This window comes from Dermacentor andersoni, chromosome 8, assembly GCF_023375885.2.
Source record: "Dermacentor andersoni chromosome 8, qqDerAnde1_hic_scaffold, whole genome shotgun sequence".
Taxonomy (NCBI): Eukaryota; Metazoa; Arthropoda; class Arachnida; order Ixodida; family Ixodidae; genus Dermacentor; species Dermacentor andersoni.
Genome location: NC_092821.1, coordinates 98,101,035 through 98,118,847, shown reverse-complemented (window position 1 = coordinate 98,118,847; position 17,813 = coordinate 98,101,035). Strand labels below are relative to the sequence as shown.

At 44.5% G+C, this 17,813-nt stretch overlaps 1 protein-coding gene across 1 annotated transcript in view; it reads right to left on the bottom strand.

Annotated features, from left to right (window-relative positions):
- LOC140212978 (uncharacterized) overlaps positions 1-17,545 on the bottom strand; it is a 118,836-nt gene extending 101,291 nt beyond the window's left edge. The window contains exons 1-6 of the mRNA XM_072284105.1: positions 17,534-17,545; positions 15,756-15,779; positions 12,135-12,164; positions 9,151-9,168; positions 8,302-8,325; positions 3,989-4,078 (exon numbers count right to left, since the gene is read on the bottom strand). Coding sequence (XP_072140206.1) covers positions 3,989-4,028 — 40 coding nt within the window. The 5' untranslated portion in view covers positions 4,029-4,078; positions 8,302-8,325; positions 9,151-9,168; ... (1 more) ...; positions 15,756-15,779; positions 17,534-17,545. The remainder of the gene's footprint in view (positions 1-3,988; positions 4,079-8,301; positions 8,326-9,150; positions 9,169-12,134; positions 12,165-15,755; positions 15,780-17,533) is intronic.
- Between the last annotated feature and the right edge of the window lie 268 nt (positions 17,546-17,813).

Here is a 17,813-nt window from a genome sequence, read left to right as displayed (position 1 = left end):
TGGGGTCCACTGAGGCGCATGTTTTATTTCAAGATCGCAAGTGTTATGTCGGCAGATCAAGATTTGTTGTTTTAATCTACTTTGCTTTTTTTAAAAGAATACGCGTTCTTTTCATCTTTTTCGACTTCACGATATTTGACTGAACTAAAAGTTACTTAGCTGCTACGATGACAGCGATTGCTTTTCACATAATAGTGATAAGGTATAGAAAAAATGTTAATGTAAGATGAAACGTACCAAGTCCGGAATATTTGTTGGGTGGAGTTAGCTAAAGAGGGTATGAAGCCAGCCTATACTGATATACAGAAATAATACATACGCACACAAAAGGCAACGGCAAGCCGTAGCACATATTGTACTGACTTGAACTTGTACGGGACATACAGTACTTGTAACTTGTACTGTAACTTGTACATATTGTACTGACTTTAACTATTGTACTGACTTTAACTTGATGACCATTCGTCATCAACAAATGCGAGACGATGATGTCATTCAACCAGCGACAAGTCCTTGGACTTCACCTGTTGTATTAGTTGAGCAGAAAGACGGTTCACTACGATTATGTGTGGATTATCGCAAACTGAACAAGATCACGTAAAAAGACATTTACCCCCTTTCTTCGGACGGACGACTCTGGATCGCCTGCGACATGCGCGCTACTGTTTTTCAATGGGTCTGCGTAGTGGGTACGGGCAGATTAAGGTTTGCGAAGGCGACCAGGAAAAAAGGGCGTTTATAACACCCGGCGGTCTCTCTGAATTAAAGGTCCTCCCTTTTGGATTGTTTTCCGCTTCGGCCACCTTTCAACGCATGATGGACTCAGTTATACCTGACCTCAACTGGCACTCGTGTCTAGTCTACTTAGACGATGTAATTGTTTCTTCCACCAAGTTTGAGCAATACATCCACTGGCTTGAGGCGGTTCTTCAAGCCGTCCGCAATGCCGGCCTGTCTCTGAAGCCCGAAAAATGTCGCTTTGGCTACGTGGAGCTTTAATTTCTTCGTCTTATTGTCAGCAGCACCTGTGTGCGCCCTGACCCTGAAAAAGCCATGGCAGTTGCTCTGTTCGCGATACCGAAGACAAATCACTATGTCCGCCGATTTTTAGGGCTTTGCTCGTATCACCGCCGTTTTGTGCCCTCATCACTCATCAACTCATCAAAAACGACGTCACATTTGATTGGGGCCTGGCACAATCCGACGACTTCCACGACATTCAGCCACGTCTACAGACATCACCGATACCTGGTCACTTTGACACCGAGGCCGACACAGAAGTCCACACTGATGCTAGTAACGTTGGTCTCGGAGCGACACTTGTACAGTTTCAAGCTGGTGTTGAACGCGTTATTGCGTATGCCAGCCGCGACGTAGACTGCTGCTGAAAAAAACTACTCAGCAGTAGAAAAGGAATGCTTCACAGTTGTATGGGCTCCAGAAGTTCCGGCCATGCTTACACGGATGCCCCTTCCGCGTCGTCAGCGCCACTCTCTCGGGTGGCTGGCGAATCTGAAGAATCCTTCAGGCCGTCTCGCAAGGTGGAGCCTTCGGTTGCAGCAATTTGATGTGACAATCGTCTATAAGTCTGGCCAGAAACACACGGACGCCGACTGTCTCTCCTGCGCCCCCGTGGAAACCGCACCACTAGATACTGACGACGACTCTGGTTTTCTTTGTACTGTTCCGTTTTTAAACGCAGATCACAAGGAACGCCAAGATTTCGAGTTCCAGCCCTTGATTGAATACTTTGATGGAAGCCGCCCACAACCCCCGCGGCAGTTCGCGCGTGACTTGTCCTCTTTCTGCATATGTGGCGACATCCTATACAAGCAAAACTTTCGCCCTACTGCAGCCGTTTTCCTGCTCGATGTTCCCGCTCCTCTCCGCGACGACATTCTACGTGCATGCCACGACGAATCAACGTCCGGGCATCTTGGTTTCACTTGTACTCTTCTACTGTACTTTCACTTCTACTGGCGAAAACTCACAAAAACTGTGAAGCAGTACGTCAGAAGTTGTCGAGGTTACCAGCGTCGCAATGTTCCACCACTGAAACCAGCCGGTCTGCTTCTGCCTGTATGAGCTCCTTGCTCACCTTTTGAACAAGTCCGGATGGATTTACTCGGCCAATTTCCCAAGTCTTCGGCTGATAACCTCTGGATACTTGTCGCCACTGATCACCTCACTAGATAGTGCGAAACACAAGCCGTTCAGTACAAACTGCTTCAGGTGCAGCCAACTTCTTCGCCAAAAATTTTGTGCTTCGACATGGTGCTCGCGCTGTCGTTGTCACAGACTGCGGTATGGCCTTCACCACCCAGTTGGTCCGAGATATCCTGCAGTTGAGTGGAACAACTCACTGTACGGCAACGGTGTATCGCCCGCAGACTAACGGGTTAACTGAGTGTCTCAACAAAACGATTGCGGATATGCTTTCTATGTTTGCCGCCACGGATCCTAAAAATTGGGACGAAGTGCTCCCGTGTGTGGCATTGGCGTATAACACTGCGCTTCAAGAAACCACCGCACGTCCTCCTTTTGGTCTGGTCTACGGACGCGATGTCACCACTATGCTCGACGTGATGCTGCTACCAACTTCGTCTCAACCTACCCCACCAGATACAGATGCCTTTGTTCAGCGTGCCGAAGTAGCGCGGCACCTTGCATGGCGACGAGTTCTATCCCGACAAAGTCAAGATGCTCGTTGATACAACATACGCCATCGAGACGTCACATAAAACCCGGGAGATCTCGTGTGGGTTTGGACCCCTATACGTCAACGAGCCCGCTCAGAAAAATTATTGCGCCGATACTTTGGACCCTACATAGTTTTGCATAACCTAAGTCCTATCAACTACGAAGTTATCCCAGCCGACACTTCACACCTCTCCCGTAGACCTCTTTCCTCTGACATTGTTCACGTTACGAGGATGAAGTCCTACTACTCGCGCTGACTCCCATCCGTAAACTTTGTTGTGCGGCCCCTGTCATCACGTCCATTCTCTTTCTCATTTCTTTTCTTTTGTCCTTGTGGCATTTAAAATCTCCCCAACTTTCTTTTTTTGGGAGGGAACGGTTAACTCTCGTCTAGCCGCAGGGAGAAGTAGTCTCTCTTCTTTTTCTTCTTTTTCGGGAGGGAGGCGTACTGGCACGCGCTAGTTACGCTATACGCCGAGGAGGAAGAACTGTGCGTGGTAGCTGCTGCAGAAACGAACAGTAGACGGCCGTTCGCTTGGAACTGACTGCTTGCCTTTTCCTCTCGCCACAAACTGGTGAAAGCGACGGGTACGCATCCACCTTGTGTCCGCTCATCTTGAACCAGAAGCCACCGACGCCGGTACCTCTGGCACTGCAGAAAACGAGCGTAGCAGCCGTCGCCTCCAAGGTCTTCCGCCGCAATACAGTCCCTTGGCAAGGTTCACCTTCTCGACGGATGAGGGAGAAGATTCAGTGCAAAGACACAGCTTAAGGGAATAGGTCACGCCACATCTTTATTTGAAAGAGCAAAAACTTCCCCTGCTTCCCTCATATACCTCTAGCGAATCTAAAAAAAAGTTTGCTTTTGAATCCAAGAAGCGAGAAACTCTTATTCAAATCTCGTAATGCTAATGGAAGCAATTTACGCATTCGCTTTCTCTTCGTGCAACGAGATTACAGCTTTTATTCTGCAGATTGCAGAATTTGCAGATTTATAAATTTTAATCAGACGTTGATGAGGGCTTGTCGGTTCATAATTTGAACTTCATAGCGCTTGTCTGTGGTATTTATTTCTTTGTGTCCTTGTTTTATTTGCGTTGTTCAACGTCAGTTTCAGATCCTATACCAACACTTTATTCTACGCAATGAAATTAACATGTTGCGCTCCTTGGATGAAATAACCTGTAGCAAATCGCACCAACGAATACAAATAGTAGCTCCATTTAGGATCACCCATTTGTTACGACGGTAGTACAAACAATGATTTTGAGGGATAATTCGTGCTTACCTATACAAGCCGGCATTTTCCCCCTCATGACGCAGGTCATGTTGTCCCTTCGACAGCGCTGCTTTATCGCTTCAGGGCACTCGGATGGACCTGGTAATGCACGTGAATTTTCAATTATTATACAGCAGCAACAGATAGCGAACAACATTCGGGCGTCGTAAATGGGCTCACATCGTCAAATATGGTGGGCACTCACCCGAAACTAACAAATGCGTATTGTAATTGCGTAATCGCACTAGGCTATCGGGAAGATGCGACTTTAGTAGTACTTGAGAAACCAAAATATATGAAGTTTTTGCGTCTGTAACCAACCGATGAAGCACAATGGAAAGTTATGTACGAGTGTACGCACGGAAACATTTGCGCCTTATGTCTCTGTAAACTTTGCTGCACGGATGATTATAAAAAATAAGTAGAAAGGTGTGCACGAAAGAATACATCGTACATCTCATCTTCATATGATGGGGTTTGTGTTCTCGTTGAAAGCCCACATAAATAAAACAGCTTCAGTTAAATGGAAAGATTAGCGCTTTTAATTAGGTGCCGACATGAAATTTTCGTCTTGTTATTTTTGCGCTCTGAATAAAGGTGCGTGACCTGAAAACTGCAGAGGAAGTATTTACAAGCCTCAAAGCGACGTAAACAGTTTGCTATAATACTTTTTTCATCATCAGTTTTAGTTTTGCGTTCTAAGATGTACATATCTCCGTAATGACGCGGAAGCCGGCATGTTGCGAGGACACCATGGGATTAGGTCACTCACTCTGGTTTACTGAAGTGTCTGCAATTCTCTTATTTGCATAGCGGCTTGATATAGCAGTTGGTTTTAAAGGCAAAATCCAATGCGATGACATCAAGCTTGGATTTATTTTAATGACAAGGTCTGTAAAACCGGAATATGCGTGCCCAATATGGGATACCTGCTTGAAATATTACATTAAATCTTTTTAAAGAAGTCTGACAAAGGCGGTGAACTTTATTTTCAAGGGATATTACATGTCGAACTAGCCAATGAAAATTGAGAATAAAAAACATCGATTTTTTCAAGAGGAGAGTAGAAAACAGAGGTCAAAGTATTTATTTCTGCAATTGTATTCTAAAATTGTTAAAAATATAAGTTTCTGAAATACTGACCAGAAATCTAAACGCGATTTCAAATACAAATTAAACTGCATGTTCTCACTCCTGCGGATTTGTTCGCATCGATTCGACAAGAGCTTGTGTCAGCTTCACGTGACAATTATAGGCGTATTTTGACAATGTTACCTCGAGTGCGCGAGAGCGAATCACTCAACAGATTTTGTGCCCCCGAAATTTGGGTCTGGTAAAAGTGCTCAATTACGGGAAGCCCTCGTTTTGTCACTTGAAAAGCGAAGCATGTAATGCGTTTAGTAAGGACTGTTGTATAAAGCACTAGTACTTTGTCCAATTAGCTATTGTCTTAATAGACGCTGCTATGCTTCCCGAAATGCATCGGTGCTGTGGACGCACAAAATCAAGTTTACATAGACGAGCAAGCCATTGTTCCGATGTTAGCTCAAACAGTCTTGTTGACTAAACAGTCTTAAACGGTAACAGTGAACAGAAGCAGTGATTAGCTTCTGTCCTCATTTTTAAATTGAAACCACACAAAATGAAACTTCCTTCAGACAACGCGCAAGAGTTTGGTTATTCAATGCAATCAAATTCGCGTATTCTTTCGAAGTGCCCATGAGCAGGCGTAAACCCTGATAATGGTGTATTTGTGAATTCACAAAGGAAAATTCAAAACAAAAGTACGAAACGGGAACAAGTAGCTGTGGACAGCAGGGTAAAATAAAGAATGAGAAATGATGGAAGAACGAGTTTGATGTTAGGTGTGGACTATACTTTAACGGTACATTTTAAGTACCTTAAATTGCTTAAAAGCAAGAAAAGGGGCAAACAGTCTTTTGCCGTCCGAGAGCCACAATTTGTGAGGCTGCGCAGAATGATAGAGTTAGTATTCAAGAATGTTTTCTTCACAGATTTTATGGATCAGAGTGGCGCTTGATTACAAAATCTTACCACGTTTGCATGATCATTTCTACCACCTAGCTGCACAAAGAGTAATAATTAACGAAGTGGGTAGGTTCATTATGGACAGGTATAGAATGGATGCATATTTACTTATCTTAAGTGCTTAATATAGGGAACAGCAGACGTCCACCCTTTCGTAGCAAATGCTACGGAAGGGGGGCTGTATCGGCTTGGTTATGGTATGGGTTTCCTTTGTAGCAATTCCTATGAGCGGGTGGATGTCTGATTTTTCCTATATTCATTACTTCTCTCCACCTTTCGAGTTTCCGCAGAACTACGACGTCAAACACTTGCCTTTGCTTCGTGTTGTCGACAAATTCGACTTCGCCCTGCCATCTGCTAGCCGCCTGGTTAGCTGAGATGGTAGAGCGGCTGCCCCGCAAAGACGGTGGTCCCTCGTTCGAGTCCCAGACCAGGACGAATTTTTCTTCAGATCTGAGGCTTTTCTTTCGAGGAAGCTGTATGGGTTTCCTATGTAGCAGTTGCTATGAACGGGTGGATGTGTGATTTTTCCTACATTAATTACTTCTCTCCACCTTGCGGGTTTCCGCTGAACTACTACGTGAAACACTTATCGTAAGTGCATTCATGTGCAGCCTGAATGTTTTTGACTCCGTGGTATTTTCCGGTCAAGCTGGCATCATTTGACTGAACCGGCGAGTGCCTCACTGCAGGCTTTATTCTTGTGGGATATATATGTATAAACGTTTTCAGAATGTAGTTTACGTGGACTTTGGAGGTAAAGTGCAAGTGCCATACATAGCATGAATTAACTCGTCTTTTAGGGACGTCTGTGCAGGCGTCCATATTAAACACTACTGTAGGGGTTAAGAAGAGGCTGTGCGCTTGTCAAGCAAAACGTTCTTGATAACTTGGCTGTGTCCACTCAGAGATTCTCGTGCTGTCGCAAAAAAGGAGTTCAGAATTTGAGAAGGATCGACATTTGGGCGAGTTGGTTCTGGTTGAACATCTTGAAGGGGCAGCGCAATAAGACGAACACACAAGGCAGGAACACACAGGACAGTGCTGATTCGATGTTCGATGTTCGATGTGAATAATAGCGTTCCTCATAATGTTCGATGCATTCGATGTTCGATGCATCCGGCGCTGTCCTGTGTGTATCTGCCTTGTGTATTCGTCTTATTGCGCTGCCCCTTCAAGATGTTCAGAATTTGAGGAGCTGTTGAAGCAGAGCAGGAGTCTTCGAGCCACCGTATAAGATGGAGTCATATCATAAGAAGCCAACAAATCCTGACGCCAAGGACAACATAGGGGAAATTGCTTGTGCTTAATAAATGAAATAAAAAAAAATGAAATGAAACCATACCATTTATTAAACCCAAGTAATTTGCCGTATAATGTCATTGGTGTTAGTGTTTTTTGGCTTCTTATGACATGACTAATAAAAATCGGGCCCCTCGGTTAACCCCCTTTCTGCTGTAATAAGACTGCGGTGACATGTTGCTTTTTAGCGCACCAACTCGCCAATGAAGTTATAGTGAAGGTTTAGGTGGTTACCGAAGCTACCGCACCAACAACCAAGCAACAATTATTGCTGAAAGATTTTGCCTCACTCCGCAACTCTGTGAAGAAGCTATAAAAATGCTATTACTCACCTGTGGACTGCATGCAATAATGTATCTGAATCGGGCAAACTGATGCTGTCCACACGCTCAGAAACATGCCACTAATTTATAAGATCATTTGGTAGAACCATAGCAAACAACCTGATGATTTCAAGATGGCTGTATATTAGTATGCAAAATTTATCCGCTTTAAACACCTCTAAGAGAATCAATTCGCAGAACAGCGACATGTATTACTGGAACATACTGATTGATCAACTTCGTAATGCTATATTTTAAATAAAATTTTGCTAATCCTGAAAAAAAAATATCCGCTCCTAAACCATATTTCCGCTTCCTGGAGCCAAGACAACTTAGCGTTCTCCCTGAAATTCACACTATGTCATTCCAACTCGTAGAGTGGCTGTGTTAAAAGCAGTTATGCTTTACAAATTGCTGCATTCACTTTTTTTTTGGTACCAGCATGTGACAATGACTTGCCGTCGAAAAACGGCTCGGCAAGTCTCATAGTTATTGAGCCACAACAGGGATCAGAAGCACGAAGAGAGCCTTGTTTAGGTGATACATGCTCAAAGATTCTAATGAAGTCAAACAGCCCTTATATAGAGCCTAACTTTTTCTCATGTAACATCGTGCAACAAAACACGAGCGCAAGGTGTACCGACTTACTTGGCAGTGTCTTGGCCGTTCGTGCTGCAAGAAAAGCAGTAAATAGTTAAGCGGTTGTAGAATATGTGGAAAGCAGCGCCCAACGTATAACTGGCGAATATCTACCTCTTGAGCGCAAGCATTAACGTGAATCCCCTGCATTCGATGTTTTGTGTACCAGGATGTCACTGACCGTCGAAAAGCAAATATCCAAAATGCATCGTAAATAAAGCGCAAAAGTTATGGAAAGTACAAAGGGAACGTTGTTATGTGGTACGAGCTGAAAGCATTTACTGAAGAGAAAACGAGAAAAGGACAGAGGATAAGTTCGGGGGAGGGGGGGGGGAGGGGGGGTCACCATGCAATTAAGAGGAAAGCATCACTGTAAACAGAGCCACCTCTTTCCCGTCAGTTCTGCCGTTCCTTCCCTACGTTGTGCCTTAACGGAGCCGAGATCCCGCGTCGGGTGCATGTGACAGGCCCCGCCTGCTTCTTTATATTTCTTTTGTATTCTGTTACTTTCCTGCGTCTCGGCAAGATCCGTTGCCCATTACTTAGTTAACCGATGACACGTGCGATGGTCGGAGACTTTGTGAGCACTCCCTATATTTTGTATGAGCTTCAGTGTTACGCTCGGAGCATGGTTCCCTCGAGACGAAGGACGCGCGGCCGTCTGTTCAAAACTTCAACCGTCCTCGCGCCACCAAGCCAGTTTATTCTTTGCACACTCGATCACGACCATGTGATCCAAGCACCGCGCTTGTTTACGTGCAAAGCCCAAACCTGGCTGACGGGTTCTTTAAATAAAATTGCATTTTATAGCTTGCCACCAGTCGAGCGTGTAGTTCGTGGAAAAGAATTCTCACTTACGAGGCCTCGTGCGCCGTCCTGCATGAAAGTAATGCAGTGAAAATATCACCATGAGTTGAATATTTCGACCAAGTTCTGGCAATCTGTCATATTTCGGCACGAAAATTTCACCGAATTTCTTACTGGGGCGCCTGCCGCCTTTCATACAGGCACATAGTAGAGCACGCAAATAAACAAAAAGCAAGGCTTCAGTTTGTTTACCTGTTTCCCTGTCCCTGAAAGGCACTCCTTCGCAGTATTTAATTCAAATTCGGCGAAGAAGCAGTACCCTTAAATCACATAATGGCGGTTTTTCGTGGACTTTGGTGACGCAACCATCTTTGAAAACTTTGTGTCTCTTTCTTCTGGAAAGCTAGAGGCAACAGTAAAGCTAAGCCACTTGTAGAAAAGTGTGCGGACATATGACTAATTCGTTATTAATTTTTTTTTGCGTTATCGTTTCAAAATTCACTTTAAAAGCAGTGAAGCAAATGTGCAACGAAATTTTATTTCATTTATTTCGCCTCAGCAATGCGCTCTCCGCATGAACTTAGCCGATTTTGTGGAAAGAAACGCCTTTTTAACGTTAGCTCAATACCACAGATGCGGTTCTGTGTGTATCTTCAAACATCACAACCATTTTCCTGCATAGACCGCAAAGAAGCGCCATTTCTTGTTTTAGTTTTACAGTGAAATTAACGTATATATCGCTACGTTGCCAGAAAACAGAGTTTATAGCATTTGGACATTCGCAGGTATAATGAGAATCTTGGGCATCTCATTTACCATTTTTCGTCACTAAGTTTAGCAACATATGTCACAGGCCGAAGCGACACATCTTCAGAGCACTTGCCTAACGGTTGTGGAAGAACGGCTTGCGAGAGAATAACAAATTTTCGCGTTTACCGGTCTTGAAACACCATCATTATAAACGAGTGCTGTTCTTTATTAAGAGGAAGCTTCAGCTCGGGTGCTCCTACCTAAATACATGTAAAAGGAGAATTCGTTTATCTCGGCTACCACTGCACCAAATTTAACGAGGTTTGTTGCAGTTAAAAGAAAAGCTTACAATATAGTGACTGTTGGTGTCGAATTTTTTTTAGGAGCTCAACTTTTTATTAAAAATTGGCAAAAATCAAAAATTTTCAAAAAACGAAACTATCAAGTTTACAACACTCTAACTCAGAAACGGAAACTGATAATGCCGTTCTGTGAATTGCATCTAACAGTAAATTTAAAGCGGACAAAATTGATATGTTGTGCATGAATCTGAAAAACTTTGTAATATGGAAATACAGCTATTGCAGAACGTTTGTAAACAACGTAACAAGTTCACGTAAGATATAAAATGATATATCAAATTTGTCCGCTTTTATTTGTCTAATGGATGCTGTTTACAGAATTACGATATCTATATTTGATGCAGAGTTATGGATTTGTAAACTTCGTTCTATTTTTTCAAGCTTCCGAATTTTTGAAAATTCTTTTAACAAAATTGAGGACCTAAATCGAAATTTCGCTTCCAACAGTCACTAGAATATGACTTTCTCTCAAATGCAGCATACTTCATTAATATCGGTCCAGGGTTTATCTCAGAAAAACGCTTTTGCGTTTTACATGTATTTGAATAGGCCGAGTTGGAGTTGGGCCCGAGCTAAAGCTTCCTCTTAAACATGAGCGTTGTGATTTTTAGAGATGGTTTACTAATGTACGCTAGCAAAGTTCTTCGCACACAATTGGTCAAGATGACCCAATAATCTCAATTAAATCATTGATTCGTAACAGCAATTCCACCGTAGTAATAATAACGTTCCTCGCGTACGCTTCGTAATCGTGGTTTATATTTCATATCGGGCGACTTTGTAGCGATGTTGAGTGTCTGCTGCATTTCACCTTCATCAGCGCGGATTCCAAGACGTGCTTATTTATATATACCATGGGATTTTCACATTCGTGAGAAATCTACGAAAGACACCGGGCCGAAAGTACCGCATGTATACAATCAGAATATATTGGTCTACTTCACCACGCTATCATACCGACAGCCTGTACAAGACGTGAGCTCTAATGCTCTGCCTAGCGTAAGAACTTTGAGTTGCTGCTTCGTATAAAACAAGCTCTTAATTTTTCGTCAGCCGGACGGTGATATGCATGCCGTTCGAACACAGTGATTTTTCTGCTCGAGTATGAAGGCTCGCATTCTCTGCAAAGATCGACAGACTAATTATAGTAGCTTCTTTCTATCCCTTCGGGGTACTAAATGTTTCTCATAGGTTGTCTTTTTTCTGCTATAAAGTCACCGTGTAACATTGCAATTATTTAATTTTGGCAAAGAGGCTCATCTCTCTTGTGCCAGTTTGCTTCATCAAACATTTTGTTGCCACTTGCGGTTATACTGGTTGCACCTTACTATACACCTTACACCTTAGGATACACCTTACTAGAGACAGACTATGTGTTAAGTCATAAAGTGTATCTTTTACTTCATGTATATGGAAAAAATAAAACAACTTAGAACTTTAAGGGTGTTCGTATTTATGTGTTAAATAAACATAAGCGTTTTGTAGAGCCAGACATGTCGCATACTTTTATGAATAAATTTGAATCACAAACTCAAAGTGCGTGCACCTAGTATCTGTTATCTGCGGTCATTGTGAAAAAAGGGATGCGCTAGTTTCCCAATCGCTGATGGACGCGGCATGTCGGGCATCTCGTCGAACAGGATAACTGACGATAACCTGCAATTTCTTGCTTAGGCATACAGAGCATCAATACATAACGTTTAAGCCCCTGCAGGAACCACAACACGGTCGTTAACGCTACAAAGGCTTGTTCTTTGTAGAGAAAATGCGCAAAAGAAATGTGTTCGGATAAATATAAAACTGTGCTTTAGGAATTAAATTTTCCACGGTGGCAACAACAGGAACAGCTTTACGTGTGTATTATACATTCTCAGGATCAATATTTACTCCCCGAAAATGAAGTTATACGTGTTGATTACTCACCGTCCTCTGTGTTTGGGAACGTTTCTTCTGCTGGAAAGATCAAGCCAAGTTAGCCAATACCTTAAGAGAAATGGAGAAACAACGACGGAAGTATTGCAAGTAGGACAGAACGGGAATTGTAGCTGAATAGGGTACAACGAAAGTTCACCAAGAGACATGCCCTGAAAATGCTGCTAAAGCCGGTGGCTTCCGAAATGTTTGTGCTAAGCAGCATACTCCTAAAAAACTAAAGATGTACTGCCGATTAGCATGCACTGATAGAAAAGGAAGCGTGGCTGACGCAGGACGTCTAGGTAGGACATATAAAACATATAGAAGTATTCGGTTACATGCTACTTTACCAGGGAAGTATAGAAGGGAGGGAAAAGCCCCAGGCGGAGAAGGGTAGATTTCGAAATATCCATGTTTTTCGCTACTATATTCCAAGGTATGGCTGTAAATTTTGTAATTTTATTACACCAACTAGTTCTCCGCAGTCTTCGACTGCGTTCCCTCTACCTTGACACCCGTTCTGAAACTTTGTTAGAGCACCCGTCATCTCTCTTACGCATTACATGGCCTGCCCAGCTCCTGTTTCCCCTTTTAATGTGAACTAAAATATCGGCTTACCCGGTTTGCTCTCTTATCCCCACCAATGTTTTCCTGTCCCTTAACGTTATTCCTTGCATTTTTCACTCCATCGGTCCTTTCGCGGCCCCAACTGTTCTGTCGGCGATCGCGTGCCTGATAAACAGACTACATTCTATACGCTTGTATAAGCGAGTGCTTAAAAAGCCGTGCTCAGTGCGATATTTTGCTCATTTCGGATGTGACTATGCGCCCGTAAGTGCCGATCAAGAAACGCCGTTTTCATTTGGAAGCTTGCCTTATCCGCTCCTGGCCGACACGTAACACTTGGCAACGAGGGTGGGACGGAAGAGATGCTGAAACAGCCCGTTGGTACTCTCAAGAAAACAAGTGTCCCAGTGATTAGCCTCAGCTTAAGTTTCTATATTGGATGAGTTGAGACACCGATTGCTGCTTTGTGCGCATAGCTGGCAAAGAAATGGCAATACACATTTGCTGGACAGCTTGGCCGAATGGAGCCGCTGGATAATATCACAAGCGATTGAGCAGCCTATCATGAGATATTCACATCGTTTCTCATGGTGAATCTTGTTCCTGGCAGCGAAAACCTTCACACATGGATGAGCATCTTCGGCCCACAAACCTATGGGCTTCTGAAGTCATTGACGGCGGTAAATGGTTGCGACGAGATGAACAGCCCACTCAGCTCCAACGCCAAGCGGGACAAGTCCTACTGGAGGGCGCAGCACAAAGGCAAGATACCGAGACACAGTCTGAGTAGATGGTGAAACCTCATGATGTCCCAGAACGGCGAATTTGAAACCTATTTAGATGAAGTGTTCCGGGATGGGCTTCGTCTGCGGGCTCCTCCGGGAGGACGTGCATGCAGTGCTCTTTACCGAAGAGGAGAAACCGATGACGTTGCCGAAAGCAGTCGACGGCACCTTGTCCTTGGAAGCAGCCCGGGAAGAACGCTGCCGAGACTCGAGCCAGGGGGAGCACGCAGCTGCACCTAGTGCAAACGGGGGACAAAGAAGTGCCCACTAAATTGTTCAAGATAAGAGCCATGGCCGGTAAGCTGCCACCGACTTGTTCCCTCTGGGGGACCCTTAACCACAATCATTGAGTATGCCCGCATATCAAGGAGACTTGTAATAAGTGTGCAAGGAAAAGGCATTTCGTAGCGATGAGAGCACATTTGCAGACAAGCAAAAAAAAAAAAAAATTAAACACGCAGTTTGAAAACGATAAAGGTTGCGAAGCAGGAGCCGACTACTGACATTACAGATCGAGTGGCTTTGGCAAGTCGCAAGGGTATTTTGGCGGAATTGAAAACGGTGCTCTGCTAGAAATCACACTGGACACGGGAACTGCTGTGTCAATTATACTTTACAAGCAGTTCTTCCAGTAGCTTCCATCGGCCAGCTGTATGACAACGAATGTCGCACTGCACATCTACATTGGAGCCCTCGTCCGACCACATGGCGTCACAGTCGTCAAGGTTCAGCATAGTGGGAAGACGGCCGAATTGCCGCTCTACCTCGTCCGCCAACAGGACCTCCACTGCGGGGACGAGAGTGGCTGCACGCAATATGTTTGAATTCATAGTAAGGTTCGTTCCAGCGCAACACTACACACGGACAAATGGAAGGTATAAAACGACGACACGGCACTGACTCCCAACTGATATTTTATTTATGTCCAACGCACACACACACACACACACACACACACACACACACACACACACACACACACACGCACACGCACATGCACACGCACACACACACACACACACACACACACACACACACACACACATATATGCCAGTTCACGACCATGACATGGATGAGGCACAGAGATACATCGAGACCACTGTGACCAAATGACGCATAATCAAAATTGACATACGTAACACAGTTCCTTGTCATGAAGAGCGACAGATGGTTCGCTGATACATGCCTTGTCCATAATGTTTACATTGTAACCCTAAGCGACTTGTTTTGTCAATTGGTGCGCCTGTTTAGAAATCTCACGTTTTTTTTTTAAAACAGGGGTGACGATCTGACGACTTGCAATGCTCCGGGAGATGAAGTATCGCAACCCCTTGAAGAGATAGTTCATGCTCCCTAAGTCGAACATTCACATAACGCGTCGTTCGTTTCACGTACTCCCTACCACAAGGTAACGTAATTACATATACAACCTGCATAACAAAAGTGATGTACCAGTTGACATGTTTGACAGTGAACTTTCCCTTTATTTGCTTACCCTTCAGCAAATTATCGACTAACCAGCGTATGCGACGTATGTTATGTTTCACGGAAAAACGAACATCAATGATGTACCTTGAAGCAAAGTTCTTAAGCCCATGCGCCAACTTGTGTACATACGGTACTACTCCGTTTTTCCTTTCTCCTTCTAGTTTGGTTTTACTACCTTGGTCATTTATTCTCTCGACGCCACGAACCACACTTTCACTAACAGATGAAATTATCACTTCGGAGTAGCCAGCGTACAGTAAACGATCAGAAAAGGCAGCCTTCTGCATATAAAAAGATGACTTCTTTAATAACAAGCCTGAACAACCTCGAAGCTTCTTATCAAAGGATAATTGCCAAGTCCGGGAGTTAAAGTGTAATTTCTGGCTTTGGCAATGGTAGTGTATACAAAATAGTACAGAAATTGGCGATCAGACCGTCAAGAAACGTGGCAACTTTTCCAGCAATTCAGCGCCAGATGGCAAAGTGGTGCCGTTAAATTAATGTACTGCAAGCCCATTTCTTGATATCAATCTATTACCCATTGGCGAAATTCAGTAGTGAAATGTGAATGCTTAACAAACCATAACATGAAGCAAGGAGCGAACGTTCATACAAGCAAACTCAAAGGTTATAATCAAACAAGAAAGTTTTTTTTGTTCTGGGGGGCGGGAGGGGGGGGGGGGGGGGCAAGCTTGCACATTTGAAAAGAATTCCTTAACTTTAGAGGTAAGTGTTTCTCCTCAAGTACCATTGCGAAACGAAACACACGCGCTAGGTGTAGCAACTTACTTGGTAGTGGCGTGGTCGGTCGTGCTGCAAAAGCAAAGAGCACATTGTTAAGCGATTCTGCGATGTAGGGAAGGCGGCGCCCAACGCATAAGATAACTGGCGAATAACTGCCGCTTGAGCACCAGTGTTAACGCGAACGTGCTGCATGCCATCGTCCGAGTACCAGCTCGTCATCGACAGCCGAAAGACAAATGAGTAACATGTACCGTTACTGAACCACAAAAGCGATCAAAAGCAAGGAGGGAACCTTGTTTATGTGGCATAGGCTCAAATAACTTATCGAAAGGAAATAGCTTTTCATTTAAGTGCAACGGTTTTGTGTCGTCTGATGTATTTAGACGCTGTGCTGGGTGCTTGTGGTTGGACTATGGAGACGAGGATGGCGGGCGGTTTAGAAATCGAGAGGTTGTCACTACGACAGGAAAAAATGAGGGAAGTAACGTCGAAAGGTGAGACCGTGACGCCGACTGTTTGGCACGAGTGATGACGTCATCAAGCTGAGGAAGAGGACTGAATGCGAGAGTTTAGCTAGCCACAATATCGGCGATCAGCAGACATGTTTTTGTATAGTGATTAGCATTGTTATGATACTTCCCGCAATTTCCGGTTAGTTTCTTTGTTCTAACCATTTGCGCTCCAACTTGGGTCATTGGGTAGTCTATAGCCAAATGGGTACTTGATCGGGCCGCTGTGCTGAGAGAACCGTGATCGAATCCAGCCGTCCGACCAACTCGGGTCAATGATTATGAACCGCGGGTCAGTGCCGCTATTTCATAATCCTCAGCATCTTTGACGCCAACCTAAACCACTGGTTATGTGTCAATCGCTATGTGCCGCCCTTTAAGGAATCTATTTGACGAGTAGCATCGTCGTCACCACCGCGAGTCCTCATCCGCCATAATCATCGGCGCCGCACATCTGCGTGTGACTCGAGCCACGTCAGCAAGGCGCTGTTTTTCGAAGTCAGGCTGGCCGCAGCAGCTGCCGCTTCGACCGTCGCTTAACGTTCTCTTTCCGCATAGACAACATTACCTTGGCTTTCTCCAGCTACGGGAAATTTGCATATTTGTAAAGTTTGGCTCAAGTTACATGGGGCACCCATGCATAGCGCCACGCGTTGCGGCTCTGCCGTTCGGTGCGGTGAACTGTGTGATGCCTCAATATATCGTGAAATCAAAACGCCTGTAGAGCGGCGCTAAAATATCGCATTGGGTGGCATCGCAATCGCTGCTGATTTTTTTTTTGTCTTCTCTAAATGTCGTGCCGTGTGCTGCAGTCTGGGTGGCGGCATCGCCCGTTTTACATCGCGTGGTCAAGCGAAGTCACGTGCCAGGGACGGAGAAGTTGCAAGCAGTCTGTCTTATGCGTGTAACCTCGACCCTCTCGCTCGAAGCGCGGTTCCCTCGGCAGGAAGCACGTGCGGTCTTCCGTTTGAAATGTCAAACGTCTTCGCGCCACCCAGACGCTTCACTTTCCACTAGCATCGCAGGCACAAAGTGGTTTGCGCGCCACGCTCGTTTGCGTACAAAGCCCGAACCTGGGTGGAGGACTCTTTAAATAATAGTCCATTTTAAAGCTTATTATTAGAGTAGAGAAGTGGACAACACGAACGCCGACTATAGAAGTGTTTTCCACTTCTCTACTCTTGTGTCCTATCTGCACTCCTCACTTCTATTTTACATAATCAATCCTTACCAACTAGCTCAGCTTTCTGTCATTTTAAAGCTTATCACCTGCGGAAAGTGTAGTTCGTAAAAAAGAGAAATGCTCTTACTTACGGGTGCTCAGGGGTGGCGCTGCATGAAAGAAAACACAGTGAAGGTTTTACAACGAGTTGAATATTTTGGCCAAGTCCTGGCATTCTGTCATGTTACAGCACTGTGAATTCACCTAATGGCTTACTGTGGCGCGGCCCGCTTTTCAGACTGGCACAGAGCAAGGCACACAAGTAAACAAACAACAGCCGTTTGTTCATCTGTGTGCCTTACTCAGTCCCTGTCCTGGAAACGCACTCCGTCACAGCATTCAATTTCAACTAGCCCAAGTAGTTGCACTCTT